We start from the raw sequence: 23,943 nt of genomic DNA on the forward strand, positions 1-23,943 counted from the left end.
GAAGCGAAATTATATTCAAATTCAAATGCGTCTTCACATAAAACATGTATGTACCTACCTATGTGTGTATATTACAAGGGATAAATTCAATAAGGTAAATATTTTAGTCTAATATAATAGCGCATCTTGTTGAATCGTGTGCCAAAAATTTTGTGTATAAGTTGTTTCAATAAATCAGGTTTTGCCTCGCTCTTTTTGTTATTATATTGTATATTTAATAAAGACGATATATAAGGAAACTAGAAGATTTTTTAAATCATTAAATAAAAAGAACTTGACGAATAACAACTTGACGCTGTGAAAATCATGAAACTCGTAAGTTTACTTTTTGTCAGAATAATTCGGGCATGTTAAAGTGTGTATATTTTATGAAATTCGTGCGTTTAAGATAAAAGTGGAATATATGCAATGTTGGAAATAATTTCAAATGAAAATATATGTGTTTGTAAATAAACCTTTTATTGTTTTAAAAAAGCATAAGTTTTAAAGTTACAATTTATTTTGTATGATCTGCAGGTTATTTTATTATGTTTTATTGTGTGTACCGCTGCGGATTTAAAACACCCTTCAGATCGAAATTCAGAGTTATTTAAATATAATCCAAGTGATGTTTACACATTACCGGAAGATATAGATGATGAAAAACCAGCTGTTATATTTGAAGGAAATGTTATGAGAGCAAAAGTGGAGAAACTTCAAAATTTCAACGGAAATAAAAAATTTAAATTAGAGTAAGTATTAAAAAAGTTGTGAGCAAGCCAATTAAAATTTCCTAAATACGAAATTTATTTCATATAATTTATATGAGTTCCGGCATACAACTATATCATTTCGTAGAATCTGAATCAGTACTGATTCGGAAAATTCTTAGACAATACTCGTATCATAACCAATTCATGTCACATGGCACACGCTTACCAAATAAAAGATATCTTCTTTAATATTGAAATACTTAATTTTAGATCTAATTTAGATAGATCAGTGCTGATCATATTCATATATTTTTTTATTTATTAAGTACATTAATTAATTTTAAATTTAATTAAGTAAATAATTCGCATTAATATTAAACACACGCCTTGAGTTCACGAGTAAACTCTGCTTTTCACATGTTCACAACACATCGTTTAGTTGACGTTGATCACGCTTCTTGTGAGCACCAAACACAAAGCAGACGCTACAGTATGTTTCACAATTAATGGAAATCGTTCTTTTCAACTATGGTTTAAATAAAAATTAATAAAAACATACATATATAAGTAACAAGCAATTTCTACTTGCATTCTACTCCTCAACGCCGCGTACTATATACACTACATACACAAAATTGTAACGTTAACTTTGGTTATAGCTATTTAAGAATATTAATATTTCATATATGTATGTATAAGGTAAAGAACTAATAAAAACGGTTAATAAATGTGAGAAAAATATAAAAGTTTTATTAATTTACTCTTCTTAATAAAATTAATATAAGTAATATCTAGACTCAGATTCTTACCGATTTGTGGTGTACGTGTTTCAGCTTTTATTATTTATAAAGGATGCTTAATCCCCCATAATATTAATTTCTGAACAAAAACATTTTATGATGGTTAGAATAGACCACGTTATCTCTTTTAGACATTTGTTCAGGGGTGACTAATTATTAATACGAAAAGATTTACTAATAATTATGCATGCGGATTACCTTTCCCGTTTGGTAGGTTATGCTCAAACAATATTTGAATTAGCCGAATTGAATGGATATACCCAGTAGTAAAATATATTCAAGACGGATACTTTTCTTAATTTCATTAAATGCTTAAAATTTGCTTAGTATGTAGTATAAATAGCTTAATTTATTCGTTTCAATAATTGAGAGAATACATACATACATACATACATAAAAGTTAGAAAACTACTAGAATAGACGTGAGAGGTTTGTATATACTAAAAATGTAGACTTGTATACTTTTATGTTTGTATAATGCTATGTTGGTTTGTTTCTTGAAATTTTTTATTAATTAGAAATAAATGTAATGTTGCCTTTAAACAACACTTGTCTAATTAGCATATTTTGATAGTCATTCTTAGATATTTTATAAACAGTAAATATATTTTACATATTTAACTAGTGTATTAGCTGATTAGCGTAGGATTAATGTGCCAACAGAGCACAAGGAAGTCGTAATTTTAAAATTTTATTTAAGGTTAACAATTACTATGTACGAGTATTGGCGACTATTGAATTTTATCAATGTTGATTTTTAAAATGCAGTAAATGTCTAATTAAGAAAGCGACAAGTTCCAATGAAAATCTTGTCATATTAAAAAGGGTTTCATAGCAAATAACCATTGAAATTCCGGTTAATTTGAACCTTCATAAAATTTGGGAAGATTTTGTTTCTAATTATTAGTTTTTTTACCGAACCACTTTGGATTAAATGTTGTGAATGGAGTAAAAAATTTGCAGAAAGTGGTTTTTACCAGAAGCATAGTAAATAACCCTAAATTTTACAGCGTGTATTTATTCACATTTCACATGTTATTATTACATTTGCATCACTTTATAATATATTACAACAATTTATTTCTTACAATTTTAGTTTAAAGACTCAAAATGGTATAGAGGTGACCAGTGTTGGTAAATTAAAAGACGATAAAACCTTTGTTGTGAGTGGGTCATATTCTTTTACTGGAGCAGATGGTAAACGCTACAAAACTCGCTATACTGCTGATGAATTTGGATATCACCCTATTACGGAGTTAGATTTAGATATTCCAGAGTGAGTATAATTAAATGTATACAATTAAAAGTATTTCAAATTAGTTAACTTTAGAGGAAACAGGCGTTTTTATAACAAAGACATTCGAGTTTTATACATATGTATATGCATACATACAGTATATTTTTAAGTATTACTCTAAGATTTTTGTATAAAGAAATAGTCTGTAATAAAGGCTGTGTTCCAAACGGTAACATTTTTTCCTGTGTTGAGTTGGGATGAACAAAGTTTACATTTTGCTGAGTCAAATTGAATATAAAATTTTGGCTGTTTAAGTTTAAACAAACGCAATTGCGGCATTTGAATTTTTACCTTATTATTCAAACTGAATACATTCGTAAAATTCATTGCTTGATTGCTGATAAAATAATTAATGAAACTAGAAAAAATTCATTCAATGAAGATTTATTTTTAATTGACAATTCTTGAATTGGTACAAATATGTACATACTTAATTAATTATATCTTTCTATATACATAAATACATTTACAATAGATCTGTTAACCAACTACTAAAATTTTCCTTATTTAGAGTAACACTTCTGGTGTAAATGGAATAAATAATAACATAAACCAGTGAATAACGAATTAATAACATAATAATATTTTATACCATACTTGTTATGTATGTTCCAGTGGTTCTTTTAAATTCCTTTATTCCCGAATGCATATCTGTATCATATTTATAAGTTACCATGATTTACCCAGCACGGGAACTGGGCGAAATTCTGACATTCCAATTCACGAAACACTTAAAAATTTCACTTTTACCTGTCAGAATTATGGTTTGGCACCCAGTCAAAAGAATGGTTCTTCCTATTACGGGTTAGTGCGATTTAAAAATATATTTATTTTATATTGACTCTTGATATACATAGGTATGTAACTAGATACGATTTTATGGTTTACTAAAAATAATGGCAGGCAATTGAATATTCAGGCGGTATTTATATTGAAATTGTTTTTATGCCTTTATCTCTTAACTACTAGTGTACCCAGCCTGGTTCTTCGAGCTTTATTTAGGCATGCATATACTAATTTAAGCATACATGAACTAATAATTAACAAAATCATAAACATTTTTTTCAGTTGGAAATAATCTCATTTACTCTTATACATACAGAAAATGTACACGTATGTCAGTTATAAACTTCAATACGCTAAATTATATAATATATAAACTCAAACAGCTACCATTTCTTATTCGTCTAGAGATTGCCTATCCTTATTTTTGTGCGCCTGTTCAACCACAATTCATTTTCATATGAAATTTCTCCTCAAACGCTTGAGGATGACAAAAAAATTGAAACAATATTAATTAAAATGTAAAAGTTTCAATACAAACAAAAAAAGACTGCAACCCCCTTTGTTCATTTGAGAAAAGAAAGAAAGAAGAAAGTTGCAACGTGGCTCATTTCCGGCTCTCAGTTTTTTTTATTTTTATTTTTTTTCATATACACATGAAAAATAATCATAAAATTGCCATATATTGTATGTGTTTACTTAAAGTATAATTTTATTGATTTTCGATTTACAACATTTTATATGAATCCGACGCTATCAAAATGCAGCCTAATCAAATAATCGTAATACTTCAAAATAGCATAAGTCTCTTTCTCTTTTATATATGTGACCTGGTCTACGGAAAGGGGGCTTAGGTGTCAAAAAATCAATTTATAACGAGAAACTGACGAAACGAGTTGTTTATTTTTAGTTTTCGCACGTTAGCTCCCTTTTCGTAGACCAGGTCACATATATAGATTGTCGAACACCACATTTTTAACTTAATAATTTCCTCTCACACTGACATATAAAACAATTAAGAAAAATGAATTTTAACATACCATATTGATTTAATTAACTTACACTCGCTGTACATTTATTATTACTATGTAATAGGATGAAACATATTTTTACTTTTAAATCTTCTAATTATATATTTAATTTATAATTTTAAGTCCCCAACCTATAGCTGATGCAGCAAGAAATCCGAACAAATTCGATAGTTCTAACAAAGATTTGTTAGGAGGACTTAAAAACAGATTTCAGTTTCTAAACCAAAATCTTAATTTGGATATAAGTGGAAGCGCGCAAAGCGGCGACGACTACAAATATTCTGCAACGAATAATAATGGTTATGAATATGAAGTCCCGATGTAAGTTCAAAAGTACATATTACAAACAAATCATAAAATGTTTATAACGTGTATCATTTTAGACAACAATTTGAAACTGCGCCTTCCATACCATCGCGCGAATATTTACCGGTGAAGTAATAATTAAAGAAAGAAAAATAAAACTTTAACTAATATATAATAAATGTATACAATAGTAGCTGCAATTCAATAAAATATAAAAACATAATAAACTAAACTAATGGCATACACCATGCATGTAAATCAATCCATTCAGATGAATTCCTTCTATCTGATTAAATAATAATATATAATTAAACGACTCATATTATTGTTTGTTATTTAAAAAGGTAGTATAATACTAGTATAATACGTTTTAACCATTCACATTTACCAAAATCTAGTAAATGTGTAATATCAGTGCAGAATCTACATACATTGACGATTGATTAGGCCATATTCACGACTCTCTAAAATAATGATGTTTTTGAATGTATTAATTATAAAACAAAATACATAAAAATGTATAAATAAATCAAATCGGACAAAGGTCAAACACCTTTTATATAACAGTATGCCATGACCTATGTCGCAAATGACCATAAAAAGTCGCATTTTAAGAAGTACGACGAAATTTGGGCAACATCTATCAGTATATACTGGAAAAAAAAAACTGGATTGGGTAGGTTATGACGTTTTGCAATTGGAATGACTAGAACGGCCAGATTGAAATTATACCAAAAATATATGTGAACGGAGATATTTGGTGCCGCCGTTCAAGATCGCTAATAAAAAATGTTAAACAATGAAAATCAGAAAAAATACAAAATTTAAATATATTCCATGAGTCGTTTTGCAATTTTATGCATAGTAGAATCAATTTTCGATTAAAAATGATTAAAAACATTTATTAATTGAGAACTAACAGGCTTAATTCACCTTATTAAGTATTGCAAGTTGAAAAGTCAGTTGTTTTAATATACCATAAAATCATAAAAAAGGATTTAAGTACAAGTAGTTTCGCCAAATATTAAAAGTCCAATATATAATAATTTGCAATCCTAATAAATGTTGTGTGTTTTAATATAAATGCCAAAAAATTCTGATTTTGTTCGATTTGGCCACAATGGAAAATGTTATAAAACGCTTATTTGGAAGCGCTCTCATACTGGAATAAGTTGGGTATCAAATTATCTCTGTCAGAAACTAAGTTAATTTGCGCTATCGGCGTCTGACTTACTTTGGCTCACTTAAAACTATTGGGACACTTCTAAATTTTCTATTCCAAAATTGGATTATGTACACACTGCTGTACATGGACGTACTTGTGAAAATGCTTGAGTCCCAATCAAAACAAATTCTTTTTGTCCAACTATGGTAGGCAACTAACTAGAATCCCTTTGGATACATTAAGAGAAAAGGAAAACAAAAATGTTTTGAACGAACTTCAAAATAGCCTAACAATTTCAATAAATAAATCAGGTCGAATCACATATGGAAAGTTTGCTTTCAGTTGGCTTCACCAAAAAAGAAAAATGATTTTAGGGAAATATGAACCAATAAATTTTTTGGATTATCTTTTCCCAAAGGCAAACATTTTAACCTTCCAAGATTTTTTTGTTATGTGAAGATCATATATATATCATAACGTCCGTAACAACAAAATTATGCACAAACTCTCACCGATATTTTACACTAATTTCTTTTGCGCAAGTGGCGGTTTAGCAGAACCGATCATTTTATATTCCCGCTATTTGTGACGACCATCGGTTTTGAAATAAATTTAGTTTCAATAAAATAAATTCAACCGTGATTACGAAGATTAAATGGATCATCATTTCTAAAGGAAGTAGGGACTAAAGACCTTCAACAGAAAGAATCCCGAATCAGGTGCATATATGATTGTAAAGGCCGTCCACCAAAGCATGCAATATTAGCTCAAACGAACTTTTAAAAATTGAAGGCAAGCATTAAGTGAAAAATATTATTTTTTATTATTTGAGTAAAAGAAAATATTTTCGAGATATGTACTATACGAAATTTTAATTATTGGGCCAATGGAATAATACTCCGGTTATGCCATCTTTTGGCAAGCCGAATGAAAATTATTATAATTTTTAAACTTACATTTTTTAGCTTTACTTCTATAATGAAATCCAAGTCATTGCTAACACTTTATAAGACGGCACTCTAACTATGTATAGCTGTGTCTGATGTATCATTATTATTTTTAAATTTATATATTTTCCTCACAAAATAATTGTTACATTTTGATTTTTATTTTTCACTTACAAAATAAGCATTATTTTATAACTTATTTTTACTCACATAATAATAATTATGCGGTGAGTTTACAATAACTTTCTTATTTTGCTTTTGCGATTAGAAAGTAACAACGTTAGAATATTATTAATAAAATATAATTTTAAAAGTCTTTGACAAATTAAAAATAAATCATATACTATGCCGTGTTCATGCAAATAGTAGTGCCGGTGAGTTCCAATTATAAAACAGAAAAATCAAGCTGAAAATACAAAATATGAATTTAATACCATCAAAATGTCATCCATAAATTGCGTCACACGAATTTAAGGACTTTTTAACCCCTCTCCTCGTTCTAGTCACAAGTTGTGACAGTTTGAACTCCGCCCCACCCTGTCGTGACGTCACACATTTTCCAATTTTATGGATTTATCAAAAAATAAAAAAACAGGTTATTGTATTTATTCTTATATTTATTGAATAATCTTTAATAAAATCAACATTTAGTTAAATATTAAAGTACAGAGACAACGAATGACTAGTCAAGAAATAATAGATACTTAATTATGCTAATTAAAAATACAAAACTTAATCATCTTGTGTCCATGGATTTTTGACCCACTCCTTTATATCATTTATTACTGGTAAATCAGGCACTTCATTTTCGTTCTGAATTTGGATGTCAGGAACATCTTTCGTATCAACATCGTCTTCTTCTATCCATAAAGCATCGTGATCATTCATTAATCAGAGAATCTCTCGGGCACGTTTAGCCGCAATTTTTTGAGGACGAATTTTTGCGATAGATAACAGCTCTTGTTTTTTATATGATTGTTTGTGTTGATTGGTGGCTGAATATGAAGAAAAATATATACATATGCTACACGATCTTTTAAATAAGTATGACTCGACTCTAGGGCAATAACTATCATATGGAACTTCTTTCAGATGGGATGATGCTTGGAGATTTAATAATATCTGTAGTAATAATGGAGCAAACTTAGTGTCGTTGTCATCACTCCCTGTGACTCCATAACCTTCTGATGTCTGTTTAATTAACACAGATGGTGGTAAAAATTCTTCTTTTAATAATTTCGGACAAAGACTAGAACGTCTTACACCGCAACATGCAATAGTTTCACATTTAACTATTTGTAAAAAATATTGTGACGTACATGATTAGCACAACAATTACCATTATTTTGCAACACCATAGCCTGTTCAATATCCAGTCCAGTAATAGTTGGTGCAACATATTCAGCAACGACTGGAAATATCAATGACTAACTTGCTCCAAATGTCAGAAAACACATTGCCCGCACTTTCGAAGTTTCGTTTTTCTAGATCTAAGTCAGATCAAGATGTGACCTAAAATCACCAGTAAGTTCGCGACTGAGAGGTGCTATGCGTCGTTCAACTCTGTTAAATGCACTCCTTCCTGGAGTATTTGTAGCTATATAAGTTTCATCTAAATGAAAATCTTTAAAATGTTGTAAAGCTGAAACTATAACCCGCTCGTACCGTGGATTTTCATCAGGTCCACCATCGCATGTAAAAATAAAAACCAGTTTTACAAAACCTTCTCTAGTTGGGATCATGTTTTCAAAGATCGGTAATTCAGTAAGCTTGTGAACGTCAGTGGCATGCGTCTCTGCATTGGAAGATAATGTTTTCCACCACGAATAGCTACATATGTAGGCCCCGAGTATGTTACAGCTTCAGGTGATCCTTCACCATCTTTTTTAATTAGAATTCTTGCATACGCCGATGAAATAAGCTTATGTTTTTCAGCGACGACAAAATCATGATCTGGCAATTGAACACGGTAATCAAGGTGCATTAATATTGGCGCTTGAGCATTTGTTGCTGTAATGCCTAAAGGTACACGTGCCGATAAAAAAATACTTGGTCTGGACCTAAAATTGAAGCCACAGATTCGAGATTTCCATCCTTATGCTTTGAGTGCAGTGTAGAGGCTGGCTTACACAACTTGACTGGAACAGTGACGACGTGTCTTTTATCTTCTTCTGTATTAACTCTCTTGGGAAGAAGTCTCAAATATAATCCTGACCGTCTAATAGTATAACCTTGCTTAGATACTTGAGCTTGTACGTAATCTTATAACCTCAGTGCGACGTCGATCATAAGCTGCACCACCAAAGAGTGCAATTGATTTTATTACATCAAGTAAACCGGATTGATTTTCTTCTACTCTAGGCCGACCAACAGTATTTCGAAGTTTTAAAGCAGTTGCTAATTCAGGATTATATGCACTCAATTCTAAAAGTTTTTGTTTTTTTAGAATCACGGCTTTTTTTGTGTTCCGCTGCATCAATTTTTCTCTTCAATGCAGTCTTTTCTGCTTCAATATCTTTTTTTAATGACATTACTTTTTCGTAGCATCATCTGTTCCTATACAGGCATCGCGTGCAAGTACTAAACTATTAAGCTCAGATTCAAGTACAATAATTCTATTCTTAGAAGCATGTTGACTCGGTGTAGGTTTAGAAACTGTTTGAAGAGATTGACAATTTTTTAATTCAATCATTACAACTTTAGTTTCTTCTGATTGACTCTCTTTGATAACCTCCTAAAATTAAAAGTTAACATATTTAATATGAAATAAATACAATACTATATAATACATAAAATTTAAATAAGAACATAACCTCGAACAAACAAACACAGAAAGATGTGGTTATCGTCCAATTTATAACTAACTAAGTTATACATGTCACACTGATTGAGTTTAGTTGTTTTTATAATAAATTTTAAACTTACTTTAGTTTCCTGTGGATTTACTACTGCCAATGATTTTGAGGAAGAAGGATTAAAAAAAAAAAAAACTCAAGAGAGTCCGAGACGACAAATTTTATTTGCAGTTCTGTAGGGATCAAATAATCTTGGGTACATATTACCTGAATCAATTTTTTTGTTCATTTTGTAAGTATTTAACTAATTAAAAATACTACAGAATCAGACTTAGAAATTTATGACTGTTACTCGGCATAAGACAATTGTCAAGTAAACAATGGGAACGAATAGAAGTCACTGCGCCGGCGTAAGACACGTGCGACGGCACTTGTCACTCTTGCAAACAACCAAAGCACAGGAAGATAGAAAAAAAAGCGATCACTTGCCAACGACTTAAACCTACCCAAATCTTTACTTTTGAGAACTCTCATAAATTTAGAAATTTTAGTGTTTCACTTGCATTACAATACCGTTATAAAAGCTGAATGTGCATGAAACATAATTTCATAGTGACTGTACTTTGTGAGAACTAAATATCTATACAGAATTTAGTCCACACAACCGATAAAGGCACACAGTATTGTTCATAATACAACGGGAAAACCACGCCACTTCTAGAAACACAAGAAGATTGAGAAACCAGACATGTAGATGAAATGACAACAAGAATACATACGCAGCGGTAAAAACACGCCACGCAAACAATGCAACGGGATAACCACGGAGACGGAGAAATCAGACAAGCAGATGAAACAACAGTATGCATACGCAGCGGTAAAACCGCGCACCGCCGGCAGAAGTAGCCGAGCGTGATCGGCGTGGTACAGAGCAGCCAGTCGTCTAGCACCCAGTAACGCAGCACAGCGGGAAACGGTATTGCCCTAACGGATGTGCGATCAAATTTCAACCATTGGAAAACTTTTAATTCGGACAAAGATGAAGTCCATTTCAACAAGTATTTAAGAGCTTCCTGATAAACAATGACGGTTCTTTCATGGAAATCAAGGCATTCCTTTTCTTTTCCTTCTGATTTCAAAGTGTCAAGAGTAAGTAAGAGGCAAAAACTTGTGCTTGATTCTCTCGCGCAAGGAATTAACAACGGATTCAATGATTGAAGTAATTTCAAGAACACTGTTGCCTTCGCTTTCTATTGATGGTATTTTACATTGAAAAATGAACATAAATGAGTGGACAAACAAAAGATAGCTTTAAGCCAAATCATCAAAAAAGAAATTTTCCATAAAGTTTGGAGGTTTTTCGATTGATAAAAAGTAAGCTTTTAATGCAGGGAACAGTTTGAGAATTCGTTCCACTGCAGGAAACAAACTAAGCCATCGAGTCTTGCTGTGTGAAAGTAAAGGTTGATATTGAACTTCAACGAACTCATAGAATTCTTTCAATTCAGCTGTTTTGACAGTGTACACCGAGAAATGCTTGAACAGTTTAAAAACGAGGACATCAATATTATATTTTCCGAATTGATCTAATCCATGCTGGGCGCAATTATGAAGAATATGAGCAGGGCTCCCAACACCAATGACACGAGAATTTACTTTTTCTTTGAGTAGAGCCAACACATTGTTAGACCCCTTGCGATTCAAGCCACTAAAATTTATTGGAGCGTTATCTGCTACAAAAGCTGTAAATTCTTCAGTAAAGTTTTGTGTCTCGAGAACGGTTTCAATCAAATTTGTAATCGTTTCAGTCTTCTCGTTATTTGTTTCTTGTAAATCCAGCAATTTCACTTGAATACCCCCATTTTCAAAATCAAAGTATTGGGTAACAATGGAGAAAAGCTTATGATGACCATGATTAGAAGCATCTGTGCTCAAACTTATGAACTGAATTCCTTCTAAAGCTTTTTGTACATCGTATATCGCACGTGGAGCCAAAACACCATTTATTATAGCCTCAGTTTTTGTTCTCGCACAAGACAATTGTTTGGCTATTTCAGAATCTACGAAGAAGAGGTACAATACAATCCATTACTTTATAACTAGAGTGGTGTTTTACAGTGTGGATTGCCAGAGTTGGAGATGATTTTGTGACCACGAAAGTATCCAAGGATTGCGATGTTGAAAAGGTTCTCACGTTTTTTTTGTGTTTCTCTGAGTTGGCGTGTTTTCTTAAATCACAAACTCCTAAAACAATAGACATTTAAACAACTGTCAGCTGGCAAATTTCATTTATCAAGCACAATGCATCATTTAAAATTCAAATTATTACGGGTTCATAGAAAAAAGATTGAGAAGACAGAAAAACGTGCATTCAATCAACTACAATACAAGTGAGAAAAAAATCGAATATAATTTTTAGACACATTCAAGAATTTATATACATCAACAATACTTTTTTTCATGTCATACTGTATACGGCATGAAAAATAAGTATTATTGATCTTAGAGAAGAAATTAGAAAGGGTACCCATCGCCATGAGCAAAAGAAAGGGAACAAGAACAAACTTCATCCTTCACTTCTTGCTCGGTTTTGTCCTGTACAAAGCAAGGGAATTGTTTTCGCAAAGCCGACGTAAAAGCATAATTGCATTTTCTTGTTCTTTTTGTTTCAGTTGCCATTAATAACTCCAAATACTCCAAATATTATCTGTAAAATGAATTTAATTTTCGAAATAATTTCATTTCACATCATATTTATAACCTCACAAGTCTTAAGATAAGATAAGATAAATAATTGAGGAATGCACTGCGACCTTAGGTCTATTGTGCCCTCTCCTAACTCACAGGGACTCGCTTAGCCCCAGCATATTGATGTAGTCTTATATCCAGTTGGGTGCTAGCGAGGCGATGTGATTCCTATCCATGGATCCGAGGGCCTTCGACCTGCGCCTACAGACTGCGATGCAGTCGATTAGCAGCTGCTCCGGGGTTTCGGGCTCCCTGTCGCAAAACCGACAGTTAGCGCAAGATGAAAGGTCCATATTAGCTAAATGCCTTTTCAACTTGCAGTGGCCGGTGTAAAATGCAACCAGGAGCCTGAGTTTATTTCTTGGGAGGTTTATTAACAATTTGAACGTCTTATGGTTATACCCCCCAACTAACAGCTTGGCATGAAGCATACCGTGCGCTCGCTGCCAATGCGTTTCCCTGCGCGCTCTTTCTTCCTTGCGGAGCAGCTCCTTCACAGTATGGGGACCCACCCTAGTGAACGGTTCGGGCCCAACCATATTGGTGGAGGCTGCGGAGCGGGCAAGCTCGTCAGCCAGTTCATTGCCGGCTATTCCCCTGTGCCCAGGCACCTAGATCAGGTGTACCTGATTCTTTTCAGCTAGGTTGTTCAGAGTTCCTCTACACTCTACACTCCTGCATCGCTTTTAGTGCCGCTTGACTATCGCTGAGTATAGCTATTCGCTCGTTGCGATAGTTGCGGTTGAGGTTTATCTCTATACACCGACTTATAGCGAATACTTCGGCCTGAAAAATGCTCGGAAAGCTCCCCATCGGTATGGAGAGCTTGGTACGCGGACCTGCAATACCCGCACCTATTCCTTCCGACGTTTTCGAGCCGTGCACCACCTCAATGTGCTATCCCTTAGCATTTGCTCAAGAGTGGGGTCGTTCCACTCACTTTTGCTACCGAAGGTAACCTTAAACCTCATCGTGAAGTGAATTGTTTTGGTAATGCCGTCCTTCGGGAGGAGGGCAATAGCTAGCCGCTGAAGCTTTGATAGTTGGGTTACCACCGAAGCCTGCGACGCTACCGAGGCCCAGGACACCGCCCGTATGTAATTATCGGTCGCACAATCATGGTGTACAACCACGTAACGATCCTTGGCTTACAGCCACAGGATTTACCCGCCAGCCGTTTGCACACCATTAATGCTTTTGTTGCTTTGACTAACGTTTGGTTCGCATGCTGGTTCCACCGCAGGGTAGAATCCAGCGTAAGCCCCAGGTATTTAACCTTGTTAGACATTTCGATCTCTCTGCCCTCAAGTGTGAGATTCCTCAGGCCGGGTAGGGATCTGCGCCTTGTGAAAGGGACTACGGTTGTCTTTGAGGGGTTAATATTTAATTCAACTCCCCTGCACCACCCCTTTGCCAGATTTAGACCTCGTTGCACTAGGTCACAGAGAATATCCCCAAATTTGGGCTCCATAGTAGTGGTGATAGCACACCTCCCTGTGGGCATCCTCTTGTCGCACCCAGACGAATTTTTGTTTCACCTACTGTGGTCTCGGCTATCCTGGTGCGCAGCACGGCCTCAATCCATCTGCGCACCGGTGCTGCCACCTTCCTTCTATCTAAGAAGGCACATATCATCACCTCCCCTTTCTCCAGTGAGCTCTCTATCTCCGAGGTCAACTGGTATGCATGCTGAGTAGCATGCAGAGGTGCAGACTTCAGCGCCGTCGACCTTATATTGTGGTCTATGATCTTTTCCATAGTCTTCAGTAGGAAGGAGGTTAGACCAATCAGCCTGTAGGATTTGGCCAAGGAATAGTCCTTCCTTCCTACTTTGGGTATGAAGATCACCCCAGCCGTCCTCCATGGGTCAGGGATGTACGCCATTGCGAGACTCTCCATCAGCAGCTTAAAAAGGTGAGGTAGCAGAAGCTGTTCACCCTGTTGCAAAAGCACTGGGAAGATGCCGTCCACCCCCGGAGACTTGAATTTTTCGAACGAGGCCATTGCCCACTTGATCGAGTCCGCAGTGACTAATTGCTTAGCGGTTACCCAATCCAAGCGGGATGGCCTATGTTCGCTCACAGGTAGACATTGGTCTACCGGGATGGTCTCCGGGAAGTGAGCACGCAGAAACTCTGTCGCTCTGTCCTCCGCGCTGGTCGTAAACGTCCCGTCACTTCTTTTGATAGCTAGCTGCGTGCTAGTCTTCCCACTAGCCAGAGCCTTGTGTAGCCGCGACGCTTCTGATGTGGAGGAGACCTTTGCACAGAAACTTCTGAAGCTGGCTTTTTTTTCTGACCTAATCTCCTTATTGTATAGGGTTAGGTAGCTCCTGTACTCTTCCCAGACCCCTGTATGTTTTGCTTTGTTGAATAGGCTGCGTACCTTCTTCCTGAGGTCTGCAAGCTTCCTTGTCCACCAGGGACAGTTGCGCCTATCTGTGGGCGCTATTATTGGCCAGCTACCGTTGTAGGCTTTAGTGATAGACTCGTTCAGTGCCAACACTCTCCTCTCGATTCCCGGGCCCGTAACGCTATCGTCGGTCTGCCTCTCCCTATTTAATTCATCCTGTAGCTTTTCCCTGAAAGCACTCCAGTTAGTTCTCCGAGGGTTGCGTCTCGGCGGAAGTTGCCTGACCTCCACCTTCAGTGCGAACCTTACTATTCTGTAGTCTGACAGGGAGGGCTCCATTGAAACCCTGGCCTGTACCGCCACCAGATCCTGCGTCAGGAACTCTGAAATACAGAAGAAATCGATATTATTCCTGACCACTAAGCACGTTCTAGGTCGCTTGTTAGAGAGGTCCCAGATTACCTTGTTGTGTTCTGTCTAGAGGTCTTTGACCTCTCCTTTGTAGACCCAAGGTTCTTGGATCAGCAGAATGCCCAACTTATCCGTTGTGAACCTGCTCGTTATGACTGCCAAGGCTCCCGCCGCGTGATGCATGGTTCACTTGGGCAATTTCCACGTCGACGGCCATTAAGGTAGTGGCTCGAGGGGGGGCATGTCCACATCCCCTCCGTTGTTCGCGCTGCTGTCCACATGGTCACCTAGTCCCTCGAGGAGTTCCTGGGTGGAGGGTAGCCCGGCTTCCTGGGCATCCGGGACGTCAGCGGTTCCGACTAGCGTAGTCTGCTCAGCCCTGCTCACGCCCGGTTGTTTTGCCACCTCGTCCACCAGCATCCTCTCCACCACCTTGTTTTCCACCGTTGTGTCCTGTTTGGACCCGCTACCGCTCGGCTGAGTGGTGGCCTTCCCATCTTCCTTGCTCCCTATGGTCGCGGGTTTGTGCGGCCTCATGACCACCATGCTGAACCTGTAAAACAGGCGGAAGCTCGCTGCACGTACGTACCTGTACGATTCGTCATCAATGTACAGGTACAGTCTCCATCCTCGTAGTTCACCTTTTTCTTCCAATTGGCTGCTGACGACGCGCCAGGCCGCAGTGCTAAGGCCCCGGTTCTGGTTCTTAATCAGACCCAGGGCAAACTCGTACGGCTTATCATCGCTGCGGGGGAGGAACATTGTCATCCTGTGCATGACCGGCAGGTCCTCCGCCCTTGTTGCACAGAGGACGGGACCGGTCCAGCCTCCTAGCTTTGGGGCAAATTCCCGCAACCAGTCGGCGGACGACTCGTCCATACAGTCCACCTGTAGCATGCCACCTTTGAATTCCACCCCAAGGAAGGACGCCGCGTATTCATCGCCTCTGAATACTTCTTCCAAGAGGAGGTTTTGGAGCACCGTTAGCTGCTCCGACTCCAACGACTCCGCCGGGTAGTTTTGAGGCAGTACAGCCATGCGGAAGCCTTTGACAGCATCCGCATACCTGCGCCGCCCCTCCTCCGCCCGGGGGGGGGCGGTGCTGATGGTTGGCCTCCGGTCGCTCTCCTGCTGCCGTCTCTCAGCGTTTTGGAACTGGGGGGCTCCTGTGGTGTAAGCTGACCGCTCTTCCTCTTTACGGTCTGTGCATAGGTGACTGCCTTCCCGTCACCCCGCATTTCGGTCAGTGATACACTAACCTGGCCACGGTCCATAGACCGGCTGCCTTGCGCACACACAGACACGGTCTTGCCACGCGCCTTTGTGAGGGATGTATCTGCATATCTTCTCTTGGCCAGGGATTCCGCCGCTTCGGGGGTCATCCCGTTCCGGTTATACCGCAGATACCACTTGAGGCAGGCACCTTTGAGGGTCATCGTACCCACCGGGTTTGTCCGCTGTTGGGAGAGATCTCTGCTCTCCCCTCCTTCTCTTCCTGCGTGCACCACCGGCCTCTGCCCGATGAGACTCACCCAAGTCTGAGTAGCTTGGCCTATTTCGTGAGGTCCTGGTGGTGCTTTGGGCTGCATCCGCGCGGTCGTAGTCGCTGTTGTGCGCCGAGCGCCGCTACAAGAGGGCATGTCGTCTTCGTCCTCCCTGGTATGCTTCTCGAACAGCGCCAGCTCTTCTGGCGAGAGAGCATCAAAGTAGCTGAACTTACGCCTAGCTCCCTGACCTCCCCTGCCTACAGCTGCGCCGCCTGCTTTCTCCATTTCCTTGTCATGTTCCGTAGCCGTTGTCCTTATTCGTTGCCTTGTCAATTCGCCTGGGTTAGTAGTTGTTGTTTTGTTTGTAATTGGATCCATCTTGTTTGTACGACCCTTTGCTCAACGGGGAGCTGTCGGGTCTGCTTGTTTAATGGGGAACTGGGAGGAACTCTGGCCACGCCAGAGCCCCTTGGCGCGGTAAGGCCACAGTTACACCCCAATTCGGCCCGGTGTTGGGGAGGCTCCGTTAGAATACAGCCGAATGTTCCTCCTGGCTGCAAATCATCTAATGGGCACGGATCGCATGACACCCTGGATTGGGAGGTGGTAGTCCTTGGTCCATCCTGTCTGGGCGGTGCTAGTCAGCACCATCCACACCGGTTGGGGGTGCCGAGTATGCCTTGCGACTAAGCCTCTGCACCGCGGCAAGGTGCTTACCATTAGCAGAGGCAAAGAGCCACACAAGTCTTGGTCTGTACACTTACCGATAGCTTGGGAACGTCGACGAATTCCAAAAGTTTGAAAACTGGAGCTTGCAATATAATTACATTCACATCCGTTTTCGTTGGACAAGTATGTAAATTAAACGAAAACATGATTGATTTGAAAGGATTATAAACGGTGGCTGGAATGGTGGTGGCTGTGAATAATAGTATCGAAAGTCTCGATAACGACCAATATCTCTTCTCTTTACCAATATCTGTCTCTTTTCATCCGATTTAAAAATCCTTCGGTGTGTTTATCGAACGTGAGCGTGTGTGTGTCCAATAAAATTGGATAAATTTGCGAAAAAAAGGCGTTTGCGCCGAAAATCAGTACACTTCATTGAAAAATCAGATCAGTACGGGGGTCTAAATATCAGTACGCGTACTGATAAAATCAGTACATCTGTTAACCCTACACAATGTCACTTCTGAGTGATACCCTCCCCCCTTCAAGGTGTGACGTAATTTATGGATGGCCCCTTATTATATTTTACATACACTTTTTTCAATATATTTGTATTTTTTATTAACAAGATTTATTTAAAAATTGCCTTTTCGCGAAAATAGTACTGCCCATTTCGTTGAAGGAAAAACTGAGAAAATAATCTAAATAGTTAAAAAATAAAATTGCATTTAGTAAATCTTTACGGTTCCCTATAATTTGGTTGTGGAGTCTTTATTTTTTATTACATTCATACACCGGCGTTGCATAGGGCCTATTAGATCCCGACGTCGCCTCATAAAGATTCGAGCCCATGCCTCCTTTACCACCACCCTAAGTTGTGGTCTACTTGATGGGTTTGCTGTTGCTAAAACTCAAATGTCCTTTTTATTTACATTTTCTAGTTGGGAAATGATAATATAACATCCTTCAACAGGGTTACATACCCTGTACCTGGAATGATATTATTTGTTTGGTAGTGGACGGACATACTTTAAAACCCCTGTTTCTCCAAACAAAAGTAATTTTCCTTTTATTGTTCCATATCACATTCCGCCAATTTAAAGATGGCTATTTGAAATGTTCTTTTGCAAACTTAATTTTTGCAATCCTCTATTGGTTCGATTCCATGTAAGGTCTGTCTTCTTTCCTTAGCTTTATTATCAATTATCGTTTCCCAATATAACGATTTCTTCCTCCACCTACTAAAAATGAAAGAGCACCAAAATTACAAAAAAAAAATTCTTCAGAAAATTTGTAAATCATTTGTTTATCACAACTATCTTCTCAGTTTTTTCACTTATCGACCCCCAACGACAAGCAATATTATTTAAATGAACAGCTTGTTTTTGCAGAAAATATTAAATTGTGCCATGGAAAAGGCAGTTGAACCAAATGTAATGGGATTTTTTCGTTTTTATAATTTGAAATGTCCATTCTTCCAAAATAATTACTCTTGTTGATTTGGCAAATCTGGGCTCGAAACGCGGCACTCGTTAACGAGCGAAATTCATGTATTTTTTTTTTTTGGTTTTGGATCGTTGTACTCGCTGTCAAATACGCACTTTCGAAACCTGAAATTTTCTCATTCGATAACGTGTTCTCGTTTGTACGAAAGAATCGAAATTTCATTCGTTAGCTATTTGAGAAACGTTATAGTACAAATTAAAAAAAAAATTGAATATGTCAGCTAAAAATAATCGGAGGCATAATGTAAGTTATTTTTCTTTTATTTAGTTTATTTAACATGTAATATAATTATAACTAATGTTTTAAGAAAAAATGTAAACAAAAAAAATATGCATCAAAATAATTTGATGAGTGAATCTATGCTACAGCGTCAGGACTTGGCAAAAAATATGTTGCCTAATTGTGGGCAAGGCAAAGTTGCAGGAAATATTTAAGCTATGGGATGCATTGACGCTAAAACTTAACGCGGCGAAAAGTAAGATAAATAAAATAATAGTTGATTAAAATAATAATAAAATACAAAAATAGGTATTTGCTGATCAAAAGCACAATATAAAAAAGAAAATTTCTTCGAAACAAAGGCCTGGTGGTGGTCCGTACGAGGAAAGATTTAACTGTAACAGAAGAGCAACTCCTCCAAGCTACGGGGATAGATGTTGCAGTAGAAGGTTTGACCATAGTTAAATCTTTTGGAAATGTAGAGCCAGAAGAAAGATTAAATGAGTTGATAAAGATGATTATTAATAGCGACGAAGAAGAAGATCCGACACCATCCACCAGTCGCAGCCCCCTATCGAAAGCGAAAATTTTTCTCTTTTATAATGCAATTTACGAGCATATAAAGTAACACAAGCCCAAATCAATAAAAATCTTGAGAAACTATTTGCTTTAAAGGAGAGATCTCTCCAAATAAATCAAGAGGCACATACAGCAGATATGCAAATAAAAGTTGTGGAGTTTCAAAAATAAATATCAATATATTAATGCTAATACCAAGTTCTTTATTGAAAATATATTTATTAAAACAAAATATGAATTCAAATGTTGTTAGAACGTTTAATTCAATTATTATCTAAAGAGAACATAATATGATCTCTAATTTTATGACCACTTTTGGTTAATTGAGTTTCATTTTCCGTATCTATTTCTGTATCATTGTTTTCATTTACAAAATATCTGCAATATGTTAAATTTTTAAATTGTATGCAGATGTTATGCAATGCTGCACATACATTACCGAACTTTGCCATCTTTTCAGGACTATACCGATTTCTTTTATCATTATCAAGAATTTTCCACTTGCCCTTCAGTATACCAATGGTTCGTTTACCAATACAACATGCTTTTGCATGGATTTCATTAAACCGTGCTTGGCACGAGCCAGGTTCGGGGTTTCTAAATGGTGTTTCAAAGGATATTCAGAATTTAATGTTAATTGAGAAAATACGTAGATAAGTATGTCTGTAAATATATTACCCAAAAGGCAGACATTTCTCATATTGTTTTGATTATATGCTTCCTCTAAAAATTTCCTCTGCGCAGAATGTTTTCTTATACAGGAATCATGAGCGGCTCCACCATATTTTGAATCAATTGCTATAATTCGATGTTCGTAATCACAAATCTGCAAATATTAGGTTGTCAAATATCTCCCTTTCGCCTTTTTGCTCTTTATTCAATGCTTCATAAAAAGTGTTATAGTGATCGGATTTAGTTCAAATATGCGCCGTTTCGTTCGTTAATTTGTTTCCATCTAGACGACAACTTCAGAATACCCTCTAAGCCCCCCTCCTTATTTTCGAAGAACTAGGAAAGTCAGTTTTCATAAGCCTCTTTTGAGTTCAACTTTATACCAACAAGCGCGATCGCCATGGACAGGAACAAATTGTAATCACTTGGCGCTATATTCGTGATATATGGTGGATGCGATAAAACGTCCCATCAGAGCTCCCGTAGCTTCTGACGAGTCATCAACAAAGTGTGTGGTCTGGTGTTTTCCTGGTGGAACACTACTCCCTTCCTGTTGGCCAATTCGGGACACTTCTGGTCTATCGCCTGCTTCAAGCGCTCCAGTTGTTCGCAGTAGATGGTAGAATTAAGCCTCTGGCCAAATGGGAGCAGCTAATAGTGCATGATTCCTTTCCAATCCTACCAAACACACAACAAAAACTTTCTGGCGGTCAATCCCGGCTTGGCCACTGTTTGGAACGACTACACGACCGTTTTCGCTTGATATTGTCGTATGTGATCCTTTTATCATCGCCAGTTGCCATATGCTTTAAAAATGTGTCGAGTTCGTTCCGTTTCAGTAGCATATCGCATCACGAGATGCCACATGCCGGTCTAACTCGATGCTTTCCATGATTTGAACGGTATGGTTTTGTTTCGTTATCCGAAAATGTTATTTAGAGTTACACCAGGGAAGTTATTTCATAAAATTTCTATTCGTTTCACTCGATAAGATTATTTGCTCGCTCATGACTGCCGCGATCGGGCCAGGATATGTTAGGAAAGACCTTTAAAGGTAAGAAGCCGTTGCACTACTATTTTCATGAACACCACTGTTCATCCGACTCTTCTTTTATAACGATTTCTTTAATCACAAATTATGCAATTACTGTTATTTTCTGTCCCTGGGTGTAATAGAAATTTTTTTCTGTCATCACTCATTCACTACCAGACCCAATTGCCTCGTGTAATGACTAAAATCTTCGGCGTACGCCAGCAGCTGTACATTCTTATGGAAAATTGTACCTGCTCGATAAAGCTCTGCAGCTCGAATTTTTTTCTCCAGCAGTAGATTGAAGAAGTCGCACAATACGGAGTCGCTCTGTCTGAAACCTCGTTTGGAATCAAACTGCTCGGAGAGGTCCATCCCCATCCTGATTAAGCTTTTGGTATTGGACAACGTAGGTAGGTTTTCCAGGTCTAATGTCACATGGTGGGCTTCAGTTTTTTACATCCTACGTAAAATGTGACATTATAGTCATAGACATAGTCCCTTAGCCGCCGTATTTAAATAGCTCGGCCGCTAATGCCGCTTTTTGTTCTTCAGATGGGCAATTGTTATTTGAACCTCATCATAGTCCAACAATAGAATATCTATTCTATTGTCATCAATTGGGGAAATATGTTCGCCATCTTTATTTGTTATGCTTTTACTGAACTTCAATAGGCTGGAGGAGTGTACCCTCTATAATTTCAGTACTCTCTGGGCATCTGTTACTAGATCACCTCCTGGAGGTTCCACAAGAGTATGCTCCATTCTTGAAACCATCTGTTATTCGCCGCATTTTTTCTTAAAACTTTCGAGCATTACCCTTGCCGGCTGGCTTGTAAAGCTCTCCATACTCAGTCATTTCGGCTCCGCACTTTTTTTGTCTGCAAATGCATATGGCTTCCCCCTTCAACTAACGGGATCTGTCCCATTACGCTCGTCTTGCGGTCGATTTTAACGTTGTGAGGCAGGCAGTCTGCTTTCTCCCCACTGCGACACGGCACTCCTCATCATACCAGCTGTTTTTTGCATTTTCCGAAAACCAATTGTTTCGGCAGCAGATGTACGTAATGAGCTTGAAATGCCGTCCCCTAGTTCCCTTACACCGAGATGCTGATGAGTGCTCTCAGAGAGCAGGAGTGCAAGTCGAATAGAAAGTCGTTCGGCAGTCTGTTGTGATTGCAGCTTCTCGAAGTCAGACCTTCTTTGTGTCTGTTGACGTGTGTTTTTTGCTGTACAGCGACGGGTGCGTATCTCGGCTACAACAAGATAGTGGCCCGAATTGATGTTAAGACTTCGGAGAGTACGCACGTATAAATCACTGAAGGCTTGTCTTCTGTCTATTAAAACTTGATCGATTTGGTTGGTGGCTTTTCGATCCGGAGACAGCTAGGTAGCCTAATGAATTTGCCTATGCTGGAATCTATTATTACAGATAACCATATTTCGGGCTCCGACGAAGTCGATCAGCCTTAACCCGAGCTCCACTGTGGATTGCTTTCAATGGCTGTCGAAAATGGTCGCATCCGAAATTTGGTCGGAATATTGCTGTATGTTGTCGACGTGTTGGAGAAATGTTCTCTTGATATTCTTAGGAAGCCGTTGCTCTTCTAGCAGGTGATTGCAAGGGGGTTCTTCTAAAACAGCCGAGCAGGCATTGCTTGTAAAGGAGTGACATTCTTTTATTGTACGGAGTTCGGTATTACAGCAGGTTTGCATCTTCTCTTTGTGCGTCCTGCTACATGTAGGCGACCATACAGATACGGCCCAGGAGTGACAATCGCGTTTGCGTCCATAATGTCGTATGTTACTTCTAAAATTTTGTGCGGTTTTGTTGTGGTTTCCCGTTGAAATTCTGACTCCATCGACGGAAATGATGAGGTCGAGTCTGTACTCCTTCGTACAGTTTGTGAATAGGGTGGCCGTGGATTTAGCAGGGGAGAGTCTTAGGTTACTAACAGTGAGGAAGCGAGAAAGTTCTGAGAGATATGTTCACTTTTGAACACATGTCATCAATTCCTTTGCCCGACGTGCAGTTATCAGCGTACGAGGTGATAGAGTCAGTTGACAAGTTCAACGCCAGGAATATCGTTCTTTCGCAGGGTTGTTTTTGGTTGAGGTCATGAACTATCTGGGATCAAAAGTAAACTTAACCTTAATATTACAGTCGATGGCGTTAAAATTCCGGCTGTGAATATACCTAAGGGTTTAGGTGTGACAGTCGCTCGATTATTGCAAAAGTACAGAGCCGCAACAAAATCCTCAAGTCTCTAGTCGGCACCACATGAAGAATGGACAAAGATATGTCGTAGGCAACATATAAGGCAATCGGCCAGCTGGTCCTTAATTACGCTGCAAAAACATGGTCGCTTGGATGCAGTGAAACGCAGACATCAGAACCAGAGATAAAGAGATGTCCAACACTGTAAGTGAGAGAACAATTGCTAAACGTCAAAA

General features: G+C 37.8%; 2 protein-coding genes across 3 annotated transcripts in view; one reads left to right on the forward strand and one right to left on the reverse strand.

Annotated features, from left to right (window-relative positions):
- Positions 1-16,768, reverse strand: part of LOC125778148 (uncharacterized) — a 334,571-nt gene extending 317,803 nt beyond the window's left edge. Inside the window, exon 1 of the mRNA XM_049454723.1 lies at positions 15,615-16,768. Coding sequence (XP_049310680.1) covers positions 15,615-16,365 — 751 coding nt within the window. The 5' untranslated portion in view covers positions 16,366-16,768. The remainder of the gene's footprint in view (positions 1-15,614) is intronic.
- On the forward strand, positions 11-5,229 carry LOC105229609 (uncharacterized). Of its 2 annotated transcripts, none has more exons than XM_049454727.1 (5): positions 11-94; positions 517-731; positions 2,589-2,768; positions 4,727-4,924; positions 4,987-5,229. In XM_049454727.1, exons 1-5 carry the CDS (start codon positions 26-28, stop codon positions 5,042-5,044), a joined length of 720 nt encoding a protein of 239 aa, XP_049310684.1. In that variant the 5' UTR covers positions 11-25; the 3' UTR covers positions 5,045-5,229. The 2 variants fall into 2 exon arrangements, with proteins under 2 accessions (XP_049310684.1, XP_049310685.1); XM_049454728.1 differs by lacking the exon at positions 11-94 and adding an exon at positions 160-315.
- Positions 16,769-23,943: the final 7,175 nt, after the last annotated feature.

The sequence above is a fragment of the Bactrocera dorsalis genome, chromosome 4 (genome assembly GCF_023373825.1).
Source record: "Bactrocera dorsalis isolate Fly_Bdor chromosome 4, ASM2337382v1, whole genome shotgun sequence".
NCBI classification, from domain to species: Eukaryota; Metazoa; Arthropoda; class Insecta; order Diptera; family Tephritidae; genus Bactrocera; species Bactrocera dorsalis.